This window comes from Euprymna scolopes, chromosome 7 (assembly GCF_053919585.1).
Source record: "Euprymna scolopes isolate OS-2025 chromosome 7, ASM5391958v1, whole genome shotgun sequence".
Lineage (NCBI taxonomy): Eukaryota > Metazoa > Mollusca > Cephalopoda > Sepiida > Sepiolidae > Euprymna > Euprymna scolopes.
Window position 1 is genome coordinate 165,581,732 of NC_136488.1, and position 27,121 is coordinate 165,608,852.

At 32.2% G+C, this 27,121-nt stretch overlaps 1 protein-coding gene across 3 annotated transcripts in view; it reads left to right on the top strand.

The window, feature by feature from the left end:
* The window catches only part of LOC145280124 (protogenin B-like), a 336,035-nt gene that overhangs the window by 206,389 nt on the left and 102,525 nt on the right, over positions 1–27,121 (top strand). For all 3 annotated transcript variants that reach the window (XM_080131880.1, XM_080131882.1, XM_080131881.1), the window contains exons 5-8: positions 7,037–7,165; positions 18,386–18,541; positions 20,977–21,131; positions 24,606–24,738. In XM_080131880.1, the coding sequence (XP_079988006.1) occupies positions 7,037–7,165; positions 18,386–18,541; positions 20,977–21,131; positions 24,606–24,738 (573 nt within the window). The remainder of the gene's footprint in view (positions 1–7,036; positions 7,166–18,385; positions 18,542–20,976; positions 21,132–24,605; positions 24,739–27,121) is intronic.

Consider the following 27,121-nt stretch of genomic DNA (forward strand, 5'->3'; position numbering starts at 1 on the left):
GAAAGTAAATTTTTCACTCATGCTTGGCTTGTATTATTATAAGACGGATCAGTTAAATTGAAGCAAAGTCCTACGATGCTTGCTATGAGCCTGTCAAACTCCAAGCAAACATAAATAAAAATTTCAAAAAGAGCGTATCCAATATAGAATATTCACAAAATAGTTGGGTTTTTTTTTTTATAATTTCAATAAATCTTAATAGTAAATAAATTTTTTTTTTATTACATTTTCACCCCAAACAAGGCACATTGCCACTTTGATGTAGGGGGCTACTATTAGGGACACAAGATACAGGAGTACTATGTGGGGAGTTGGGCAGCAAGATGTCAGGTCACGTCACACTTGAACTTTTGCATGTGAGTACAGTTGGGGAAGCAGAAACCTAGAAGGAAAGTCTAGTGGTTCTGGGGAAGAAACTACTGGAGTAGAAGGCTCTCTTACATCTAGGGATCTCTACTGTGAAGGGGTGAGATTTTACTGCTTGTCGGGGGTATTTACCTCGAGGGGCCACAAGTGCTTGCAGTTCATCAGAACATTTACTGTTAGAGTATTTGTAGGCAAGAGGGATGCTAGATAATAATAGTTGGAGAATATTCTATATTGGATACATTATTTTTATGATGTTTGATATACCCACAGCAAGCATCGGGGAACTTTGCTTGATGATAACCACCAGGTATTCACAATTGACAGCCAGCTGTATCAAAAATCTGCAGTTATTGTCAAGTCTCCCTACGTTTGCTGCGGGCACGGCAGACTAAAATCAAACATCATAAAAATGTATCCAATATTCCCAAAATAGTTTTTTTTTAATTTCAATGAATCTTTTTTTTTTTTTTTTTTTTTTTTTTTTACTTGGGAGTCCCCACTTATCAAGGCCTAAAGGCCACTCGAAGATAAGAGCTAATCAATGTAAGGTGGTAGTGGAGTAATCATTAATGGTGTAAATTGTGTGGAATTCGATTATTTATAGGGACTACTCAACAAGAACTTGTTTACATTGGATTTGAAGGCTACCGTGTTGTATTTAACCAGGAAGCAGGCCAGCGAAACAGTGTTCCACAGACGGCCAGTTATGGGAAAGAAACTTTGTTCATGAAATCTGCGTTTAGATTTAAGCACAAATAGAAATTGGTAGAAATCATATATAGTGGTTGTACTGTATTGCAGGGTTTCTCAAAGTAGGCTCCACAGAGCCCTAGGGCTCCGTGAACAAGGCTAAAGGGCTCCAAATGCTTTATATGAAATAATTAAACGGATGGAGACATTTAATTATTGATCTTTTTTATTGGAAAGATATGATAAATAACAACAGGTGTGAAGAGTTTCAAGATGTTTCATGAAAAAGAAAATAAAAAAATAAATTAATAGAAAATGCAACAATTTTTTGTTAATCAAAAATAAAAAAAATGGTTGTAAACATTATCATTAGTTAGTATTAAAACTTGAAAATTGTTTTTCATATTTATTTTAGAAATTATCTTGTTAGTGCTCCTTTAAAAAAAAAACCTTTTCCCTGCTCAGGGGCTCCATGGTGTCCTGAAATTTGGGAAACTGCTGTATTGGACACATTTTTTTTTTTTTTTTTTAATGATGTTTGATTTTAGTCTGACAGCCCTGCAGCGAACGTAGGAGGACTTTGCTTGAATTTAGCTAAAAGATTAAGCATAAATCTTTAACATTCGACTGCAATATCTTCTAAATTCTTTACTTGCTAACCTTCTTTACACCTCTGCATAATTAAATTTAGAAAGATAAACCATCTTAACAGAAGAGTTATTGTGATATGTTTTGATTGTTAATCTTATAAATACGAGATGGTGTTTCATAGCATAAAAACATGAATCACTGTATTCAGGAATCTATATATTAATATGATAGCATGTGGGTTAATTTGTCTGTCACGCTTGCATCTTTTTTCTTCCGAGTAACTTTTGTTTAATTGTTATGACCTTCCATTTCTTGTAATAAATAATTTTACCAACTTTCAGTTTCGATTATATATATATATATATATATATATATATATATATATATACTTTCAGCCTGGCGTTGCCTGGGTGTTTGGAGGTGTATGTTGAGAAAAAAAAAAAGGCAGTCAATTTTTTTAACTTTGATCCCTATTAATGATTAATGACCCTATAACATTTATTGTTTGGGGCCTCAAATTAAGTTATTAAGTTAGATCCATGTCCAAGGAATCTATATCTAAAATTTCAAGTGTTTAGACCCAAAATTGTCGAAGGAGTTTGGTAGAGTTCTCAAAATTCAAAGCGTTGAACTTTGACCCCTTAACTGCCAAATTTCTGGCCGAAAACCAAAAAAAAAATTTTTCCCAAATCTCAGTACCCTGTATATCAAATTTTGGGTCTGTAGACTTAAAATTGACAGAGTTATTGTGTAGGGAAATGTGTACACACACACTTTTATTTATATATATATATATATTTTTTTTTTTTTTTTTTTTTTCATAAGTTTTGGTTTCGGTTTCAATTCAAGCTGATGCACCCAAGTCATATGGATATATTTTTTAAATCATAACTTTATAAAATATAAAAATCGATAGAAAATTTACTCTATAATAATATGTAGGAAATCTGCATAAATTAAAATATCATATTTAAGCGTATGTTACGACCAGGCTATGCCATGCGTCCCTGCCAGCTCAGATAAATACTTTTGCAGTTTTAACAAAAGAGCTGCAGTAATATCAGGGCATCTTCATTTACACTGAACATCCACAGAATGCCAACATCAATATATTGCATATGTGGAATTTCCACAGGTCCTGCTAGTATAACAATAAGATAAAATAATGGGAATGTTTTTTTTTTCTCAAGATTCTAATGAAGTAAGAAAACAACCAATAAACACAACTGTCAAAGAATCACAAAAGCCAACACAAGTTATATATAATAATTAAAATTTATTTACAGGAGAAAAAAGGAATATATATATATATATATATATATATATATATACACACACACACACACTAGCTGGATTTGTCAGTTCGCTGATCCTTCAAGATTTTTTATTTTATTATTATACATTACTTGAATTAATTACTATTAACGAAACTACTGTGTGTGTTTGTTTGTTTGTTTGTTTTTTTGTTTTTTTTTTACAAGGTAGTCACCTCTTATCAAGGCCCGGAAGCCACTCGGGATAAGGGTTATTGCGTGTACAGTAATCAATGGGATAATATCATAGTAATCGTTAGTATTGGAGATTTGATAAAGTATCTTACTTAAGGGAGCGGTTCATCAGGAATTTGTTTATGTTGGACTTGAAGACATCCAAGTTGTAGTCAGGTGGGAAACAAGCAAATGGAAGAGAGTTCCACAGGCGTGCAGTTCTAAGAAAGAAGCTTTGTTCATGGAATCTACGTTTTGATTTAGGCACAGATAAAGAGTGGGGAAAATTTTTGACACTAGTTTCAGATAGACGGGTGTTTATCGTGAAAGATTGGCGAGGGGGGACCAGAGATTGGTGCTCAGACAAGCACTTGCCATGGAAGAAATATATATATATATATATATAGCAATCATAGGAAAATAAAATTACAAATGAATAACACCAAACATTAACTTATCATGAACTGTTTAAAAAATATAGTTCTGTAAATGAGGCATTCAAAGAAATGTATTTCAATCATTCATCTGTACATTTATAGTCTTTTAACAAAGCAAGCCTATTAAAATAGTAAAAGCAATTAGTTTCGAAATGCCATGGCTTAAATAGGTTTTTCTTTTTCTTTCTTCCTTATTGATCTCATGATTAATAAAATTATATGTAACTTATTTCTCATTTTTTTATCTTATATATGATTACTTCATTTAATCACGTAAATTAATATACAAAAATATAATTTCATGCATAAATTTTCAGTATTTACTTCAATAGTGCTCAATACATAGGTGTAGCTGGGTTATAAGTTATGAAAATATATATGCAATTAAGCTACACAGAATATTCCGTGTTTCATTCTCGTGAGAATTCGTCAAGATAAGCCTGACAAATTCTCACGATAATGAAATGCGGAATATTCTATGTAGCTTAATTGCATATATATTTTCATGATTTTCTCTCTGTGTGTCTCTCTCTCTCTCTCTCTCTCTCTCTCTGTCTATATATATATATATATATATATATATATAATCAAAATATCCCAGTCATCCGGCTGTTATTAATATCGTTCATTGTATTTTTTAAATGCGTACTTATCTATATAAATAAACCGGTATATGTTTGTCCGTCTCTGTGTAAATATTTAACCAATAAACTCTTAAACTACTGTTCACATAACACTGAAATTAACAGGAAATACTTATCATATACGAAGGATGGTTTATAACAAGTAAAATCTTTGTTTGGATGACTGAATAATGTGTACAAAAATTTGTCGACAAGTTGAAAAAGCAAAATGTTTATTTCAACTTCCGACATATTTTTACTTTCTGTGCATGCCCAAATTCTATTCATTTCTTCAAGTTTAATTAAATCTTTCTTACTTATTTCTCGATAATTATATTGGTAGAAGATGCGGCTAAATGTTTTCACATTGATTCTATCTAGTTGATGGCAGTCAAGTCATTTTTTTTTTTTTTTACTTTTGAAATCACTACTAAATATTAGGTACAATATAATATTCAATAGAGAATTGGCTCTATAATAATAAAAACGAAATCTGCATGAATTATATTTAAACATATTTTACAACCCGGCAATGTTTTATTATTGATTTAAGCCATCTTGCTGTTGATATAAGAGTGATACATGAAATCGTTGCTTAACTTTGGTGATCTGACGAGAACCGGCGTGTCAATGTGATTGTGCCGTATATAACAGTAGATAGATAGAAAAGAGATAGAGATATAGCAATAATAAAATAAAGGATGACGAACGAATAAGAGTGTGGGTTTTTAATTAACCTAAAATTGATAAAAGTTTAGCGATCCAAGAATACTTGTCTGTTGATTTCAAGAGTGATGAAACAATGGATATACAGATCAATATTTGAGGTAGCGACAATTTTTAAGGGTAAAATAAAAATTCATGCAATTGTCCCAAACATGAAGCTCACTTGAATGTTCATGAATTTGCAAAAGGAATTCAGGTGCTTGTCCAGAATTTTACCTAAATGAAAAAAACCTCTGTATGATGTACATATCCCTGACAAAAAGAAAATATCATACTCCAAAAAGCACATTGATTCAGTAGTTTTATTTTAAGCAATCAAATTTTATCACTAACCGAGGAGTGACTATCTTGCAACGCCATTTTGAAAACGTTGTCAAAAAAAAAAAGGGAGATAGTTCAAACTTGTGATTTTTTTTTTATTGCAATGGCTACGAATTCCCATTAATCAATTTAAAATTATTTTCTTTATGAAAATAAAACTACTTGATCAATTTGCGTGATTTTTGGAATATGATTTTTTTTTTTTTTTTCTGTCATGGGTACATGCATCATGAAGATTTTATTTCTTCATTTTTGTTTTGTAATATAAGGAAAATTCTGAACAAGTACTGGAATTTGTTTTTCGGGTTGTCACAAAATAGGATGAAAACCTCGGCTTCTCCCCTAAACGATGAAGATTTCTGCTTCTGTCTTGGTTACATTGTTATGCCTTCTTGAATAACAAAGTAAATCTCTTAGTGAAAATGACGTCAAAAAACTGCTGAATAAATCTGTGACTATCTGATTGATGAGGGAATTTGATTTATATATTTTATTTTGCCAAACAAGTTTAACAAAAAAAACAGGCCAATCAAAAATCAGCAAAGGAGATCTATGTTCATCTTTGTCACTGTATCTTTGATTGTCTACACTAATCCTAGCTACAGTTCTCAGTCACCATAATACCATAAACACATCAGGAGTCATCCTATTTAAGATTCCCAAATCAAATGTTTCTATGTTTTTTTTTTTTTTTTTTTTTTTTTAATTGTGTGTGTGTGTGTCTGTGTGTGTGTGTGTGTGATTTTTTTTTTTTTTTTTTTTTTTTGTCTCCTGACAAAAAGAAGGTGGACCTGTAAATTCACCCTTGTCCGTTCATCTGTCCGTACTTTTCTCAATAACTACGCCTTGGAATTTTTTGAAATTTTGCACAAACATTAAGCATGATATGAGTAAAAAAAAAAGTAACAGAACAGATTTTCCAGGAAAACTCTGGTTGCCCCCTCTAGAGATTTCACGTTAAAATGGCTAAAATTAACACTTTTGTGCTTATTTTAAAAAAAATTGATGCCTTGGATTTTTATAAAACTTTCTAGAAAGTTGTAACTGATTTCTATGTAATTTTGTTTGTCTATACTTCGCAATAACTCTTGGGTGTGCCCCAGGGGCTCTTTTAGGGATAATAAAAACACTCTATTTTGGGGACTATTTTATCATATTTGTCCCAAATTTTCTGTGTATGTCTAATTAGCAATTTTGCATGGTGCTGAACTCAAATTTAAATATGTTAAGGCCTTGGGGACTTTTGGGGCATAATGGTGAGGGGGGGGCAAACGCTGAACTTAGTCATTTTTTTATGCCTCATTCACTGTGCATTCGTAGAAGACCATGCATGCTTTACTTGTTTTTGTAAAAATTGATCTTGATAAAATTGTGATAAAGATTTTAAGATAAGATCAATAAAAAGTTGGCTTGTTAGTTAAGAGGTGTTTGACTTGAAAAGGGGCAGTGGTGCTCGACCCATGACCAGGATGACGCAAAAGAACATATGCTCAACTGAGAACTTGGTTCGCAATGGTCAAGATAGACAACCTGCATATTTTTTGCGTTCGGATTGTAACTTTTGAAGTCCGCTTTGATTCACTGCGATGCAGATTCACAAAAAACTGGCTCAAGCCATCTTGAATGGATATTTTCACAAATCTAGAAAGCTGATGTTTGTTTTTAATATTAAATGTATCTGTATATTAAAGAATTACCATTTGCACTGCAATTTTTATTTATTTATTTTAATTTTCAGCGGATATTTATTCAATACATCAATTTAACTTAATTTCTCTTTTTCTGATTACAGCAACTTCTCCTCGCCCACCTGTATTTATTAAGAAGCCAAGCAACATAACAACCATTGCAGGAACCACTGTGGCTCTGATATGCATTGTGGATGGAAAGCCGATGCCTAAAATTACCTGGAGTAGAAAAGGTAACTTTTTTTTTCATTATTTCACAAAAGTTCTGAGTTGATTACAAGATGTTCAATAATTAACGTTACAGTTTTTTTCCCCATATTTATTAAATAAGTTAAACAATACAGATCACCCAAATGTAAATATTAGTATTATTAGATTCTAAGTATCCAAACTTTATTTAATGTAACCGCCCTGTGCATCAATAACCTATTGCAAACGTTTGGTGAATGCTTTACACGAGTCACAATTGATTTTTTGTGGGATTTTGGCCCATTTCTTACTTAATGTTTTCTTCAAACCCTCAAAATTAGTATGGTAAGATATGTTCAATAAATAGTGAACAACTTGTAATGGAGATTTAGTTTGTATCTCTAATTAAAATTATCGTTCATTTTTCTTGAATATTTTCGAAGATTTTTCTGAAGTCTCATGACCTAAGAAAAAAAAAAAGGCAAATCTCGCTTTGGGGAGAATATATTTGTCGAAAGTTTTAGACTTTAAATTAAATTATTGACTAAGACAAAACCCAACCTTGTGCTTAACTTAAGGTATAAAGGCTTACTTCACAAGATTTCCAGCTACTGTATCACTGGAAATGTTTTCTCAATTATTAAATCATTTCTTTCTGATAGGCTCATAAGAGTAGTGGTTGATGGGCAGAAATCAGAGGCCCAAAGTATTAATGCTGGAGTCCCTCAGGGGTCCATCCTGGGCCCAACTCTCTTCCTGATCTACATCAATGATCTCTCAAAATACGTACTTAACTCATTCGTTGCCATCTATGCTGATGACACAACCATCTATGGCAACACATCAAAGGTCGTAAATGACAAAGTTCTCTCTGATTCTCTCTCCTGATCTTGAGCGCGTGGTACAGTAGAAGAAGTGGCTGGTTACTTTTAATGCATCTAAAACCAAGTTCCTATCTTTACATCAACGCTCTGATCCCCATCTGGCATCAATTGAAATGGATGGCACTCGTCTAGTGGAAGCTCCATGTTTTGATAAGCTTCTGGGATTGACCTTTACTACTGACCTGAAATGCAACACGTACATCAAGTTTGTTGCCAAGGTCGTTGGAAAAATGGTAGGATCCTTTTACCGCTCCAGAAGATATCTCACTGTTGATGCAATTCTCTATCTATATAAAAGTCAAGTACATCCAAGGATGGAGTACTGCTGCCACATATGGGCAGGAGCTGCTAAAAGCAGCCTATCCTGCTTTGACAGAGTACAAAATAGACTTTGTGGCTTAGTGGGGGATGCCCTTTTCTCTTCCCTGAAACCTCTCTCTCACAGAAGAGAGGTTGCGAGTCTGTCTTTGTTTTATCGTTATTTCCATGGCAAGTGCTCATCTGAGCTCCAATCTCTGATCCCCCCTGGCCAATCTTTCACAAAAAACATCCGTCTAGCTGAAACCACTGTCAAAAATTTTCCTCATTCTTTTATCTGTGCCTAAATCCAAATGAAGATTCTATGAACAAAGTTTTTTTCTTAGAAAATTTTAAAGCATATACAAATAAATGACAAAGTCTATATTCCAAATTTCAAGATGTTGATCATCTTACCATTTTTAAGTATGTTGAAATTTTCAATTCTTGACAGCACCTGTTTCGTAGTGCAAAATAATTCCTGTGATTATGTTAATTTTTGAATTCATTCTGCCCTTAACTCATCAGAAGAAAAGGAACTCGTCAACTTAAAGTAAAGAAATGAATATGAACATGATTACATAATCCGAAAATCAGAAGAGAAGTTGCAATTGTGTTTTCTTTGTGTTACATCTTTTTTATATATATATATATGAGAGAGATAGATAGATGGATGGATTCGGAAATTTAATTTAGAAAAAAAATTATAATTGCAAATTGCTACAAACTATCCAACAAATGCCAGAATGTAAAACAGACGTTAAACTGAAATGATGATCAGTAATTTTGTGTGTGTGTGTTTTTAAGTTTAAGTTTGTGTGTGAGTGCATGTTTTAACTGTGTGTGTGTTTTTTAAGTTTATGTGTTCTTAACTTTGTGTGTGTGTGTGTGTGTGTGTGTGTGTGTGTGTGTGTGTGTGTGTGTGTGCTTAACTTTGTGTGTGGAAGCTGCTATTTTTGTGACCATAAAGTTAGTTTACTTCAAATGGAGCTAGTCGGAGTCGGCCAACGCTGTTGAGTGGAAAGTAATAAGTGACGACTGCCTCAGTATTTCAAAATGTCTATGGAAACTTAGAGAGATTCCAAAGAAACCAGTCAGTCTATATTGAACATATGGCACATCTTGATTCTGCTCGACTGACTTCTATTAGTGTTAGACACCAAATAGACAGAAAAGAAGCAGCAATTTAAAACGTCTTTTCTATTCAAAGTTGGGTCATTCCACTTCCTTCACTCTCTCTCTCTCTCTCTCTCTCTCTCTCTCTCTCTCTCTATATATATATATATATATATATATATATATATATATATATATATATATATATATTTAAATCCCCGAAACAGTGTTTCATGGTAAACAACTGATGATCCCTTGAAAAATTAAAAAAAAATTGGTATTATAGTAAATTCGAGAGAGTTGATGCAGTGATTGCAGGTGATTAAATGACTTACTGACTAAATGTTTTTTTTTTGTTTTTTTTTTTTTTTTTTTTTTTTTTGTTTTTTTTTTTAACGAATGATAAAAAGTAATTGTTTGTATGGTTTCAAATGTTAAAAACTTCAAAGACTCTATATATATATATATATATATATATATATATATATAAAGCAAATTTATGTAGTTCAGATCAGTTCAACTACGAATTGATTTTCAAAAGCAATGATGACATTCAATATCCAATGGAACTATTAATATAGTATTAAATTCTAGATTATAATATATCATTCTATTAATAACAATTTAGAAAGAAAACAACTTGTACTATACATATATATATATATATATATATATATATATGTGTGTGTGTGTGTTTTATATTTTATAGACCGAATTAGACCTGGAGTCTAAAGAGAAGAGTTTATTTTAATATTTTGATAAATGTGTTAATACTTTTAAAAGAACAGTGCTCATAGTACTATAAATATATAATAAGCTCAATAGGTATATGTATCCTAGAGCTGTATTAATATTAAGTAAAAAGATTAATAATTGTAAATTAAAAATAAGTTTCATTGCATGTACATATATATATATATATATATGTACATGCAATGAAACTTATTTTATAAATTACTATATATATATATATATAGTAATTTATAAAATATATATGGCGATTAAGCATCTCGTATTGAGCACTTTTGAAATACTTAAAGTTTACGCATAAACTATACTTTCCTATATTAGGTTTATGTGAGTAAATGAAGTAGTTATATATATATATATTATAATTATTCATTTATTATATATATTATCTTTTTTTTTTTTACATTAGTAGCTGGGGTATGTCTACATTTTATTATTGGGGAAGTAGTATTTTCCACTGGAGAGGCATGAATTAAACAGCTGTCTTGTTTATTAAATCTTGGAAACAGCTTCATAGTGAACAGCTGATCTCCATTCTTTTTATTAACAATATAAGTTAAGGTTTTTTGTTTTTTTTTTGTTTTTTCATTGTTCTATAGTTGAATAGAGAGGGTGAGGAACTGTCTTGATGTCCATCTTGATCATATAGTCTATGACAAAAATGAAGCACCCAGCACCCTTGGGACAAACTTTATGCAAATCTTTCGCGTCTTCGAATCCTCACGAATAATCATTTACAGTTCCCACACTGACATCAAACTGTGCACTTATTGTTTCTATAGACGCATGACGGTCCTTATCAATGAAATTCTTTATTTGGCCAATCAACTCTGGTGTTCTCACTTCTTTACTCCTCCCACACCTATCAACATTCTTCACACTCTTTACCTTCCTTGAGTCTCTTATGTCACTCCAAAACTGATGCTAGATTCATACAAGATGGTCCAAAAGCAGTCTAAAGCATTCCATACATTTCTGTGGCATTTTTTCCAAGTTAAGAACCGTTTTATTGCATATCGTTCTTCTAAAGGGTCCTCATGTCCAGACAACATTTTTTTTTTAATTCACCGGCTGTGACAATCAGGCTTTAGTAGGGTGTATTCCAATTCCTGCTACAGCTGTTCATTTAAACCTGAAATCATAAAAATTTGTCAGTCATTTCATAAGATGTATAGCAATAACATACTGAAGTTAGAAGAGTCTAAGACAATTTTAAATGCTTGTACAAAAGTCTGAAAATTTATTGAAGGAAGCTTGTATATCATTCTTTATTACGACTATGTAAAACTTCAATTAATATACACGATTATTGTTTTCTTCAAAAGCTGTCACTCCAAGTCAACTAAGTACATTTATTTTTGAGTACAATTCCTATTTTTCTAAATTTTTTAGATGAGGATTGATATTTGTATTATTTGGATTCTTCGGACTGCTGTTTTCAGCTTAAGGGTTATTTTCACAATGTCTTGCCGAATTCAGGAATTTCAAATTGAACCCTTTATTTAATCCATGCGGGTAGCATGCTCGTGAGAACAAGAGCGATGTTTCTTTAAAAAATTTTTATTGAAGTCTCAATAATCACTTCAAAATAAGAAATAAAACAAAATGGTAGAAACCCACCTAATAAATGTCACAGTAACATTTATTGGGTAGGTTTCTACCACCATTTTGTTTTATTTCTTATTTTGAAATCTTTGTAGAGTCTTTTTCTTGTTCTTTGATAGTGCTTAATATTCTTTGGGGGGTTTTTTTTTCAAATCGAATGAACATTTTACATTTAAATAAAAAACATTAAAAAATTATCCAGTTAGCTACAAAAGTAACTTATCTTGCCTTTTGATAATTTATTTATATATTTGTTTTTGACAACTTTTTTGTACTTCTGTAATACAAACCCAGATTTTCTTTTAGAGAAAAAAAGAAACAATTTTTTTTTTTAATGTGACTTGATCTATAGTGTTGCTATTTAAAATTTACATATTTTTTCTCCCACGTTTTAAGAATTTTTACATCATTTTCTCAGTTTTTGTGTTTTTTTACTGTGCAACAAGATTTTTATTGATTCTAACACTTAACTTGCTATTTTTTGAAAAAAAAAAAAAAAAAGAAAATCAATATTTCTAGGTAATGTCAGATTTAACAAAATATTAAAAAAAAATATGCTGCTTCCATGTGTATGCATCAACGTACAATTTTTAACCTGATTTAAAACTACTGTCGAATTACCCTTCATAGTTATTTAATCCCCATAATTGTGTATTGAGCGGCATAGAGCTTGTCATCAGTTTTATCTAGTCATTAAAATTCATTTAACAAAATTTTTTAAATAAAACGAATTATTGCTTGAAAACCAGTTTGAACTTTAGGAAGAAAAAAATTTTTAATCGATCTTATGAGAGCAGATCATTTTTTCATGTTTCCATTAAAAAAAAATTCAAACTTTGCAAGTCACATGATATTCTAGACCAATAGTATTGCAACTTTCATCGACTGCTGTTTCTGTTCTTTTAATAATTAAGTTAAAATTATTTTTATCTTTCATTCAATTTGTCGCAATTTTTTTTTATGTGTTTCTGAGAGGTTTTGTGTGTCGGGCAATCAGTCTGTCACATTTAAATTGAGATAGTATTTTCCTTATTAAACATGCAGATTTAATGAACACATATTAAGCATGTGCCTAGTCTGTCATGCTCAAGTTTGACATGGGATTTTTTGTCTGTCATGCTCGTTTGACCTGGCACTTTCTTTTGTCTGTCATGCTCAAGTTTGACCTGTCACTTTCTTTTGTCTGTCATGCTCAAGTTTGACCTGTCATTTTCTTTTGTCTGTCATGCTCAAGTTTGACCTGTCATTTTCTTTTGTCTGTCATGCTCAAGTTTGACCTGTCATTTTCTTTTGTCTGTCATGCTTAAGTTTGACCTGTCATTTTCTTTTGTCTGTCATGCTTAAGTTTGACCTGTCATTTTCTTTTGTCTGTCATGCTCAAGTTTGACCTGTCATTTTCTTTTGTCTGTCATGCTCAAGTTTGACCTGGCATTTTCTTTTGTCTGTCATGCTCAAGTTTGACCTGGCATTTTCTTTTGTCTGTCATGCTCAAGTTTGACCTGTCATTTTCTTTTGTCTGTCATGCTCAAGTTTGACCTGTCATTTTCTTTTGTCTGTCATGCTCAAGTTTGACCTGTCATTTTCTTTTGTCTGTCATGCTCAAGTTTGACATGGCATTTTCTTTTGTCTGTCATGCTCAAGTTTGACCTGTCATTTTCTTTTGTCTGTCATGCTCAAGTTTGACCTGTCATTTTCTTTTGTCTGTCATGCTCAAGTTTGACCTGTCATTTTCTTTTGTCTGTCATGCTTAAGTTTGACCTGTCATTTTCTTTTGTCTGTCATGCTCAAGTTTGACCTGGCATTTTCTTTTGTCTGTCATGCTCAAGTTTGACCTGTCATTTTCTTTTGTCTGTCATGCTCAAGTTTTACCTGTCATTTTCTTTTGTCTGTCATGCTCAAGTTTGACCTGTCATTTTCTTTTGTCTGTAATGCTCAAGTTTGACCTGGCATTTTCTTTTGTCTGTCATGCTCAAGTTTGACCTGGCATTTTCTTTTGTCTGTCATGCTCAAGTTTGACCTGGCATTTTCTTTTGTCTGTCATGCTCAAGTTTGACCTGTCATTTTCTTTTGTCTGTCATGCTCAAGTTTGACCTGACATTTTCTTTTGTCTGTCATGCTCAAGTTTGACCTGGCATTTTCTTTTGTCTGTCATGCTCAAGTTTGACATGACATTTTCTTTTGTCTGTCATGCTCACGTTTGACCTGACATTTTCTTTTGTCTGTCATGCTCAAGTTTGACCTGACATTTTCTTTTGTCTGTCATGCTCAAGTTTGACCTGTCATTTTCTTTTGTCTGTCATGCTCAAGTTTGACCTGTCATTTTCTTTTGTCTGTCATGCTCAAGTTTGACCTGGCATTTTCTTTAGTCTGTCATGCTCAAGTTTGCCCTGTCATTTTCTTTTGTCTGTCATGCTCAAGTTTGACATGGCATTTTCTTTTGTCTGTCATGCTCAAGTTTGACTTGTCATTTTCTTTTGTCTGTCATGCTCAAGTTTGACATGACATTTTCTTTTGTCAGTCATGCTCAAGTTTGACATGTCATTTTCTTTTGTCAGTCATGCTCAAGTTTGACATTACATTTTCTTTTGTCAGTCATGCTCAAGTTTGACCGTGCATTTTCTTTTGTCTGTCATGCTCAAGTTTGACATGGCATTTTCTTTTGTCTGTCATGCTTAAGTTTGACATTGTATTTTCTTTGGTAAATGTATAGATTAATGCTTAAACCTTAAGAATAACTTGTATCATTTAGATTATTCAAGCTTAAATACCACAGAGCTGTTTCCCTATCTTATAATATATGTTTTTTTTAAAGTTAATTGTTTAAGAAATGCCTATGTTGTAAATTGCATTTTTTCCTCGTCCGTCACACTTAGGTTATGAAATATTTTGTTCATCTTTTACACTAAATTTGAAGTTATTTTTTTTTCTGTTATGCTTTATGTTTGAAATATCTTTTCTTTATTGTATCAAACATTTAAATTTGTAAAACGTTTTCTTGTGTGTTACACTTATGTTTTAAATATCTTTCTTGTGTCAAACATTTAAATTTGTAAAATGTTTTCTTTTATCGTTTGTCATATCCACATTTTAAATAGCAATTTAATTTTCTCGTCCGTGTCACACCTAGCTTTGGAATAGTTTCTTTTTAATCTATCATGCTTATATATGAGATCGCCTTGTCTTTGCTCACAAGTTGTCACACAACTGAAACAAACCTTTAGTTTTAAACTTGAGTAACAAGTACTACTATTTCAGGCTGTCTGAAGATATTGGCTTCCTGGCCTCAAATACACCAAACATTTTTGTTTTTTGTTTTTTGCCTTTACCTTTGCAAAACTCTATGTATTGCAAAGCCAAAAACCCATGCAATGTATTTTCCTTTATTGATTAAATCAACTTTTGTAAGAATGTGTTGCACCAGTTGACAAAGAGGGAAACAATTAGAAAACACGATGATATCAAATATTTTCATTTGCGAAGTAACCTATATATTTTATTTTCTCTACTGATTACGCTTAGTTTATATTCGTCTTTGTCTCTAGAACATTAAAACACATTTTCTTTTAATTAACCATAGAATTTCCACAGATCTTGGAAAAAAAAATAATAAATAACCCACTGAGATTTTCTATTAAATTTTATTGTTTTTCTTCATTATTTGACACTAGCAAAGGTATCATTTTTCTTTTATCAGTAATAGTTGGGGGGGGGGGGGGCAGATCAGGCTGTCTGAAGTTACCGGCTGTAACTTATAATGCACCAAACATTTGTTTTTGTTTTGATTTCTTTCCATTTACAAAACCCAAAACAAAAACAACAATTTCCTTCTACAAATCAAACAAACCAAACCTCATGAATAAATATTTAAAGCTATAAACTTTTACCAGAATGACCGGATTTGGCAATAAAAAATCCGAAAAGGGTTGATATGTCGTAAAACAAAATAACCAAACGAAATCAAGCTAAAAAAAAAAAATCAAACGTGTTACTGTTTTTCAAAAGCTGGTGTAGCTAGAGCTGCAAAAAAAGGTATTTTTGCTTATATTCATCCAACTATTGTCCTCATCTTGGGTGTGATTAGTGCAACGTTTCGATCGGATTGTCCTTCCACCTTCCTCAGGCATGTCGACTGTTTGGAAAAGAAAGGAGAAAAGTTATTGGCTTCATAGATATTTTTGTATTTCTCTGAGTCAGTCTCCATTTTTTGGTCATCGTTTCGAATCTGTGAGAAAAAAGTTGGTTGAAAAAAAAGGGAGGCAACTCTAATAGAGATCACTAGGGGGGTTATCTTCCTTCCATCGCTGAAATTTAAAGGGTGTACAATATTTGTTTTTCCTAAAATTAGAGGTTCCCAAATGTTACTAAATTCCAGGCTTGGTCTGTTATGTAATTTTTTTTTTCAGTAACTTTTCTCCTTTCTTTTTCAAACAACAACCGACATGTCTGATGAAGGCCGAAAGACAATCCGACTAAAACGTTGCATTAATAACACTCACGATGAGAACAATAGTCCAACAAATACAAGCAATATAAACAATCAGCCATTATCTAAAAAAATTCAGAACTTAAAGATATTTTTTTTATTGTGAGAAAAAAAAACCCTGCTTTTTGTTGGTTGGTAGCTTTTTTTCTGTTGACATTTGATCATTGAATATCTAATATCATTGAACAATATCCTACAATCAACAAGTTTGGATCAAAAATACTTACGTAATGCCCATTTTCCATTAAGAATTTCCACTACAACCAACCCTTACATTTAATCTACCTACATTGATGTAATATGTTTATTTGCTCATTTTTCAATGCCTCACCCACACCCACACCTAGTCAACATCTTTTTTTGTACGCCTACAACATCCGTGTTATAAAAATAGTTGGCTAAAAGTCAGTTTTTCTATCAAATCAAGGATTGTCTACTAAATATTCTCCAAATTGCCATCTGCTGCCCTTAATTATAAGTTAAAATGTATGTTGCTTTTTTTTTTTACAGGTATTTCTGGCCACCCACCTCCTCTCCTTCTCCCCCTTCCCTTTTTTTACCTCTTTCTTTCCTTCCAGATATTACTTGAAGTTCAAATATGTCGGCTGCAGGTCATTTTAGTTCATTGTCCTTCACTTGTCTGCCCCTGACATTATAATCTTAGCTTATTCCTTCATTATATTTTCCCTCATATTTTTTTCTCTTTTTCTACCCTTTTTGTCTGACCCCCTCCTACTCTCTGTTATTCTTTATTTATTCTCTTCCTTATCCTCTTTTTTATCTTTCTTATATCCTATCTTTTTTTATCCCTTTTCTTTCTCTTCTCTTTTTCCTGTCCTTTTCTTTCATTATCTTTTTCTTATCTTTTATTCTTTCTTATACCTTTTTTATTTCTTTTTCTTTCATTATCTTTTTCATCTCCTTCTTCTCTCAAATTGACAGTCTTTTTTCTCCTTATCTTCTCTTATTTTACATTTCCTTTTTCAACTTTTACTCCTCGTGTTTTTTAATACAAATTGGAGGCACCCCAATCCTCACTTCCTCAGATACTCACACTTTCTCACTACACCAGATTTGAACATTAGAGTGTAGCAATGCAACGCCGCAGCCCATAAGAGCCATGCCAGCCAACGAAATGGAAGTCTTAAGACTCGAGTTTCACCCTCATTTGGGATCATTAGTCAGACATATCCACACCTATCATCTTCTAGTTAGTAAAAAAATTGCAACTTGCATACAATTAATCGTATATAATGAATAGCTTACAATAGCTATTGTGTCAACATTAAATAACAATAAAAGAGTTGATATGATACAAATCTGATCAAATTAATTTACTTATCTGCATATAAAAATTCAATCTATATAAGATTCTGCTTCTTTCATACTTAGTCCGTACATTATGCTTTGAAAATAATACAATTTTGGAAGATCAGATTGCTCCAAAAAAAGCCAAATTCATGAAATTTTGCTTTAAAAAGGTCAATCTGACAACCCTTAACAAGAATATGGAAGTAACCTCCCTTTGATGTAGCCTCGTTTTTGAATATCATAATAATAATAATAGTATATGATCCTTGTTGCAATGGTGTGAGAAAGGGACTTGTAGTAATATCAACATGCAACGGTTCATCACCAAAGAAAGAAGTCAGTGAAATGTTACGTAAAAAAGAACATTCAAAAGAAACAAGAAAAATAACAACAACAAAAAAACGACATTGTCTGTTAAGATGTACTGGACTTAAGGAGTAAATTAAAGATTATCTCTTACAATGTGATTTTATCATTTGTATTGAACTATGTAGCACAATATGACTTTCTGAGTATTTATTAGTACTGATTAAGTTATCTTATTTGGGTCAGTTCTGTATTTAAAATACAATAAACACTATTTTCATACAAATGACTAAACTCATATTTGCTGTGTGTTATCTGTTTTTCTACTCAAAAAACTAATTTTTTGCACTGTCCAGAAAATATCAGCTTTATCAAAGCATATTTGCTGATTAAATATATTTCTCATTCCATGGAATTTCCACGAGTCCTGTTTAAAATGATTATATATTTGATAAACTTGCAACTTTTTTATTGTATCTTTTTAAATTGAATGTATTTAATTTTTCTTTCAGATGGGTTAAAAATCCGCAAGGATAACGTTGAAATTATCGCTGGTGGTAACTTACGCTTGGCCAATATCCGTCCATCTGACAATGGAACTTACATCTGTACGGCAGTAAGCTCAAATGGCCAGTCCGTCTCAGCTGCTGCAACGCTCACTGTTTATGGTAAGTTCTCTTTTTGACACCCTCCCCCTTCCAACCTCTCTTTTTTGTGCATCAATCACATATATGTATATCCTAGCAAACTGCCCGGTCGTAAAATATGCTTAAATATATTTTAATTTATGCAGATTTTTTATTTATTATTATAGAACCAATTCCTTATTGATTATTATATTGTACCCAATATATAATGGTGGTCGCCTGGCGTTACCCAGTCGTAAAATTTGCTTAAATATGATATTTTAATTTATGCAGATTTTGTATTGATTATTAGTCAGTACTCTATTGATAAGTATATTTTACTCAATATATATAGTACTGTTTTCAAAAGTTAAAAACAATAATTGACTTGGGTGCCATCAGCTAGAATCGAAACCAAAACATGTAGTTCTCCAGTATTATGTGTTACAAAGTCCATACGCATATAAAAGCTTAAAAAATAACATTAAAAGTTTTAAATGTATATTTGTGCATGTGTAGAAGTAACATGTTTAGTGAACATATGCTTGCCAAGTTCCAATTTTTTTTTTTTTTTTTTTTTTTTCCAATTTTTACATCTTAGCAGCTATATTTACTGGCTAAAAACCAAATCAAATTTGTTCCACGGGTTCCCATTTCCTACATATCAAGTTTCATGCCTGTAAACCAAAAACTAACAGTAGTTTGGTAGAGATCATTCCCCCCTCCTCACACATACACACACACACACACACACACACACACACACACACACACACACACACACACACATCTTGCTCTTTTATGGAGCACTCTTAATAATCTCATTAAATTCATGAATTATCATTTTTGAACATCTATAACTTGGTGTGTGTGTGTGTGTGTATATATTTCCACAGCCCAAAGAACGCCGCAGCCCACAAGAGCCGTGGCAGCCAACAAACCGGAAGTCTAAGACTCGAGTTTCACCCTCATTTGGGCTCATTAGTCAGACATATCCGCACTCTGGATTTGAAACCCGAGCCTCCTGCATGTGAGGCAAGCACTCTACCAACTGAGCAATATATATATATATATATATATATATATATATATATACACACACATACATACATATATATATATATATATTCAAATAAGTATGTTATCTTGCTACACTCTAATGTTAATGTTTTGGTCAATTAGTTATACATAACTAACAAAAAAATAAAATTATTTATAATTAATTGACCGAAACATTGTCATGATTGTGTAGCAACATTAAAATAATGTTTATTTGAATATGAATAAATTTACCATCTCTATTTATTATTGAGCACTATTATATAAAACTTGTTAAAATCATTGGGGTTTTTTTTTTTTTTTTTTTCTTTGCATATTATTAACCTTTCCTTGTACCTTTAATCGTTGTTTGAACTCTCTTCCTTGAACATTATCCTTCCTGGCAATTTCTACCTGAGAATATCCTTCATCAGATAAAGCAACAATTTGTGCACTTTTAATCGTTGAAAGCTGCTTCTTTGGAGGTATTTTCAATTAGATATACTATTATAGCTCTGGCAGGAATCAATATTACTTGAAAAATAAGAAACAACTTTTAGTATGACAATGAATCATTTTGAATATTGGAATGAATTTAGTATGAAACTGAACTAAAACTCTCCAAAGAGGCTTTAAAGCAAATAAATACTATTTTTTCTTTTTTTGTGTGTGGGGTGGGGGGCTCAATATCTTTAGTATAGCAACTGTGTCCAAATCAAACTTCATCCACCCGGGCAACACCAGATATCCATGCTAGTCTATTATATAAATCTCAGCTGTCTGTGTGTGTTTTTATGTCCACTAAAAGCTTTTGTCATCTGCATTGAACAGGCATGAACCTGGTATCATTAGAAAGTGCGATCTCTCGGACGCATAATATGGAAAATTTAGAAAAAATCGTCAATTATTTCATGTAGAAATGTCATTTTGTTTGAATGCGTGGGGTCAGGTAAAACTCTTGGTCTCGTCGCTGTTTGTTAATTAACATGTGAAAAGTTGTTTCCTTTTAAAAAGCTAAATTTACAGTGTGACAACATCTGTGTCATTGTGGTCCAACTGATAAAGCTTATGAACTTAAGTCTCGCAAGTTCGCACATAGCATTTTTCTTTTAATGTTTTCTCTTTCCTATCTTTAAAAATGTTTAACTTTCTCATGTGCACTCACCACACAAAAAAAAATTTTTTTTTTTTTCTGTTTTAATAACACAATAAGATGGCACCCAAATCACATTTTTCTTTTTATTAACCATATTTTACAACCGGGTAACGCCGGGCGCCTACCCCACCTTGCTAGTAAGTAAATAAAACAAACATACATTTAGTTCACACAGATGCAGGAAGAGGACACACACGCACACACACATGCATGCAAATATATGTGAAGTCATTTACTAATTTTATTGATATACAGATTGAAGAGTTTTTTTCCTCTTTTTCAGCGGAACCCGCCATTTTTAACACATTTGAACATAGATCCTACCCACGTGCGTATGTGGTTGACTTTGAATGCAAATATGCAGGATCCCCATTTCCCACGCTTGACTGGCTTTTTAATGGCAAGAAAGTTGATAAAGGAAGCAGAATTTCGATTCTCGTGAGTAAATTTGCTCATCTTTTTCTCTTTAAAGCAGAAACAGTTTCTTTTTGACATGAGGAATTGGTAAAATAAAAGCAACTTATATTTGTTTTATCTGTAATAGTCAGCTAATGTACTTCCTAGCTTTCAGTGTGTCTGCTACCGGGAGCTGATACAAAGTAAATCAGTTTCTCTGTTTTCTTCTCTCGTGCCTATATTTCCCCTGTGCATATACTTTTTTTTTTTTTTTTTTTAAGATTTTCTGGTTGTTTTTTTTTGTTTGTTTTTTTTTATTTAATAATCATTGAAAATTTTTTTAGTCTTATTTTAATCAAGAATTATTGAAATTAGTTTTATTTATTTTAGTATTATTAAAAACATTTTTTGCGCTCTTTTTTTTTTTTTAATTATCGAAAACATGTTTAAAGACTAATTGTGTTATTTTATCTGTATAATTTCAATTTTTATTGTATACTTTTCAATAATGTCCTTTTCTTATATCTTATTTCAATAAATCGTTCCACAATAGAAATACTAAAGAACAGTAAAAGTAAAGGAACTGATTTGCTTTGTTATTGCTTCCGATAGCGTTATACTGAAAGTTAGGAAGTACGTTGGCTGATTATAACCAAAATTTGTTTTAATTGTACCAAAAATATATAAAAAAAAAAAAAAGAATTATGTTTATCAAAATGATCCCCTTTATTTCAGTAACCCATATTTTTCTTTTTACTGTTACTTTACTCTTATGTTGTACTAACTTTCAATATTTCTTAATTATTTTTTACCATATCCTAGTCTCGCATTCTCATTTCATATCTTAAATGTTATAAAGCCAATTTTTCTATTACGTTGGTGCAAAAATGATGTCGTTTTTGGCGTTCAACTTCAAGTAAAAAAAACGACATTATTTTTGCACCAACCTAATATATTTGCATTTTATATAATTCTGGCCCTTCTCCTCTCCTGATGAGAAGCATTAAGCTTCAAAATGCTATGTCTTAAAGAAGTTTTGTTTTTCTTAATTTTCCTTATTGTTCTGATATGATAAAGTTGTATATAACTTTTATTTCTCGTCTTTCATTTAACAAAAACACTGTAAGTTAGGAAGTACGTTAGCTAATTATTACCATTTTCTTTTTTCGTTATGAAATCAATTAATTTTTTTGTTTTGTTATTCATACAAAAAATGCTACGCATCGTCTACAATAATTTAAATTAAAAAAAAATTGCTCTATGGTTGTTTGTCATGCATGGCCGCTGATGTTTAATGTGTAACAGAATATGGGCGCGTGTATGCAAATGTATACGAAATTACGTCACTGTAAAAAAAAAAAAAAAGACTATAAAAAAAGTATGATTACGCTAGAGACATTGTTTATTTGGGAAAGTACCTGAGAATAAATGTTGTTAGAAAAAAAAAAAAAAAGTGTAGTTATTACTTGTCCCATGTTCCTTGCGACGTACTCTGCTACAACGTGTTGGGTCTATGTGTTTAAATCATACGTATGATGCAAAGGGGAGTAACTCTATACTTCTTTGGGCAAAGTCGCCCCCCCCCCCCTTTGTCTGTGGTCCTAAACTTTAATTTCTCACAATTTCTCACGAGATGAACAACCGGAAGTGGACAGTGGAGGGAAAACAGAGTGACTTTGAAAATGGCGAGATGAACATCATTCCTGTTCATCGATTTATCATATTTGAACTTCTAACTTTCATCTATTATGTTTGAATTATAGTCACGTGTGTGTGCGTGTCTTCTTAATAAACTTATATCGTTATATAACGGTGAAATGTTTCCTTATTTGTTCGTAAGTGTCATGTTCTTTCCTCATGCGCTTCTACATACCAACGTGAAGGCTGGACTCCATGCGGTAAGATATTTTATGTTATATTGATTTTACACATCTCGCGATATAACAAGTACAAATGCCGACTTTGGACATTAGCTGGACATGTATCCTGACATGACGAACCAGCTGGAAAAATTCTTCTGTTGTCCCCAGAGGTCGAGCAATGGGCTCATTTTATGATCAAGACTCTTCTGGAGAAGGACACTGGTTTCTCGAGATTGGAACTCCTGGCCACAATGAGTGAGCTGTCATGGCATACAAAGTTTGCAAATGTTTTATCATCAATTGATGGATGGCTTAATACGAGAATTTAAAAAATATCTTCCATTTCATGTTGTTTTTAATTTAGCCTTTCCTTTTTTGGTTAGAGCAGCACACCAGCCATGCGTTCTCTGTTCCCACATTCACAGAAATAGTTAAAGGAAATATTTTTGCACTGTCTTCCCCCAGAACATCATTAGAAATCAATTTCTATCTCATTTTTTTCTTAAATGTTGCTCACAACTAAGAAACTTGATGGATTGTGTTACTAAATTGCTACACATCGTCTACAGCATATTGTGACAAGACCATGTAACAGATAAAATGCTATGTGACTGCTCTTCATACATATCTGCAGTTGTTCAGCACCCACATTTGGTTCTGGTTGAACATGGATCCTGACACAACAAACCTGCTACAAAAATGCTCCTGTGGTCTCTAGATGTCAAGAGTCTTCTAGAGAATAACATTGCCCTCTCAGGATTGGAGCTCATCGACACAATGATTAAGCAAATATGTTATTCTGCTTTGGTAAATTTTTCTGAATATTTGTGTCATTTTAGCTTCAGTTCATCTCACATCTTTGTTTATGATCGATCAAGTTTCTTATATCAGGCAACATTTATTGCTCAAGAGTCTGAGTTGGATTGATTTGACTGATGCCTTGAAAATTTGAGTTTCGTCTCATTCTTGATAGCAGCTTTCTCGATTATATGAATAGGATGATACATCAAAATGCTCCATGTCATCTACAAGATATCATAATGAGATCATGTAGCAGATAAAATGTGTGGTTATCTTTCATGCATACCTACAGTTGTTCAGTGTTGTCTGTTGACCCTGGTTTCACATGCATTTTACACTATATGCTTTTGTGGTTCTCAGAGGTCAAGTGACAGGCTGGGAGGCTTCATATTACAATCTAGACTTTTCTGGATAAGGACACTGTCCTCTCTGGATTTGAGCTTCTGGTTGCAATGTTTGAGCAAGTATCACAGTGCACAAACTTTGAATGTTTCATCAATTGCTGGATAACTCAAAGTCATCTCAGATTTCACCTTGGTTCATCTGTAAGCAATGTATTCTTTATGTATTTATGCTTGGAGAGGGAAAAAAAAGACAACTATCATTCTTCGTTAGGGCCAACTCATGCTGAAGCATTGACATAGTGTTATGTTTTTGTTTGGATTGTTGGTTTTTGGCTTATATTTCTTTTTCTTTTAACTTGAGAATTATCTTTATAGCCAACTAACCCCTGAAGAAGGATACTGGCTTCTCTGGATTAGAGCTCATGGTGCACAAACGTTGTGAATATTTTACTGTTAAATCATGGACGGCTCAATGTTTTATTTCATTTTTTTTTTTTTTTTTTTTCCAGTCAAAAGAAAAAGGTGTTTCTGTTCTACGGATTGTCCAAAGTCAAGAAAGCGACTCAGGATATTATCAATGCTTTGCGGAGAATATAGCCGGTTATGCTACTGCTGTTGCCAGGTTCAAGGTCGACGTAAATGGTAAGCGAACATGAAAAAAAATGCATGTTATTTTTTAAGATGTACTGATTTATCTCCCTTTGATTTTTTAAGCTGTACTGATTTATCTCCCTTTGATTTTTTAAGATGTACTCATTAGGTTTTCTATAAATGATTATTAGTAATTGAGTTTTTGGTACTTGTACAGTTTAATCAACACATTAAAAAGAAAATATTGAAAAAAAAAAAAGTTATATTGTACGTATCCGTTTTGGACTGAAATAGTTCTTCAGAAAAAAATTTTTATTTAATTTAATCAAGTAGTTCTTTTTTTACAGTGGAAAAACGCATTTTTATGATAGCGCGCTCAAGGTAGCCATATTTGGATTTTCAGAACACGCCCCGGGGAAATAACTCAGTCTAGGGCGCCAACACCCCCTCTTCCCTCATGTTAAATCATAGCTTTTCTTTCTAAAAATCGAAACATGGCTACCTTTTGCTCGGTATCATAACAAATTGTTTATTCGCTGTAAAATAACAAATAATTGATCAAAATTAAGTGAATTTTTTTTTTTTAGAGAACTTCATTCCATAATGGATAGGTACATTATAACTTTTTCCGATATTTTTAATGTCTTGATTAAACTGTACAAGTTCCTTGTTTTTTTGTTTGTTTTTTTTGGGGGTTTTTTTTTTTGTCATTAAAATATTTCAGTTGATTATGTTGTTGGGTCAGAGTTATCTGATTTCTCCCTTTCATTTCAACATTAGTATTCTCCTGTACAAGAGTTGATGATCTCATTCTCTATAGAAAATTTGGACCACAACTTGTTCTGGTGCAATTTTTTTTAATGCACAAGCTTAGCCTGTTAGTTTTTTCTAATCAATTGTGATGGGACAATTCCAATACAATTACTGATTCTATACTAAATTGATAGGACAGTTTGTAGAGAATTAGAGAAAAGGTTGTTTGGTCCTCTAAACTAAGAATGAATACACAAGATTGCCGAAATTATATTATACAACTGATGTACATTTATTTACTGTAAAGTTACACAAGTAATGAGAAAAAGTTTGATACTGTAAGAAGCATAAAAATAAAAACTTGCATGAGTATAGTATAAATCTTTTGCATGCGAGTCTTTGTAGTAAATAGGGGAGTGTTCTTGTTATGCATCTGCATCGCGCTGTGTCCAGGAAGAAAGAGAGAGGGGGGGGGGAGAAAAGTAAAGCGGAAACAAGTGTAAGGTACTGATGCCCCCTTGTAGCAAAGAATGATATTGCTGGAATTAAGGGGCGATAATTATGTTTACCTTAACGATACAGGTTTTGTGTCTGTGTGTTCGCTATGTGTGGAAATGTGATTCTCACAGTATTCCCCACCAGATAGCTGGAAGCTAAAGAAAAAAATGAAAAAGCATGCCGAAGAAAACGGAGATTGCAACAGGAAACAATATCAGACAAAGTTAAAAACTTGTGTACTGCATGGAAATTTTTCCCCGATTCTGTACTAAATTCTTGATTCCGATGCTTTATAAATCTCTAAATATTTAACTATAAAGTTATTTGTCCCAATTACTGTAAAAAACACATCTTGAATGTGCATACATTTTTTCAAAGACTTGTGAAGGAGGAGGGGGGGTGATCTGTAGATTTTAGTTTTACTGGAAGTTTAAATCAATATTTATTTTATTATTTACTACTACCAGCAGTGGAAGATTTTTTTTTAAAAAGAAAATCAAATAAAAATTTAATTAAAGGAATTGTTTTGGCATTAGAAAATAGGCCCATGTTTTTCCGATTCCAATATCCTAAAAGTTCCGATTCATTGTCCCAACACTACTAATCAAGTCACTCTACTCTTCAATGTGAGTAAAAAAAAATGCAAACGATTTTGTAGTACATTTTCATTGCACTGCATGTTTTTACCAGAGACAAATTCAATCTAAATAGAATTTACATATTTAGTAATTCCATTTATACGGTTTCTATTTCTAGCCTGTCTTGTTTTTTATTGCTATAGGGGCGATTGTATTCTTTGTTTATATAATGTCTTTCAATTGTAGATGTATACTTTTTGTTTCTGAGATTCTCATGGTTGGTTTTGCTCTTGAGGAGAAATCAACTCTGAAATTTCTTGGCCTTTCTTTGTCATCAAATCTTTCTTGAAGTTCATATATTAGATCTATTACTCTTTCTGCTTTTCACAAAAGTTGGTTCTCTCCATCACCCTTAACACTTTCTCCCATCTGTGGTTTTTCTCCATCTCTACAGATCTACTATCAGGCCACATATGGAGTATTGTTGTCATATTTGCAATGGTGAATCACAGTCACATTTGAGGGTTCTTCATAAGGTGCAGAAACGTATCTGTAATTAGCAATACACACGGACGAAAAAAATGCTTTGGATAATTACAGATTTC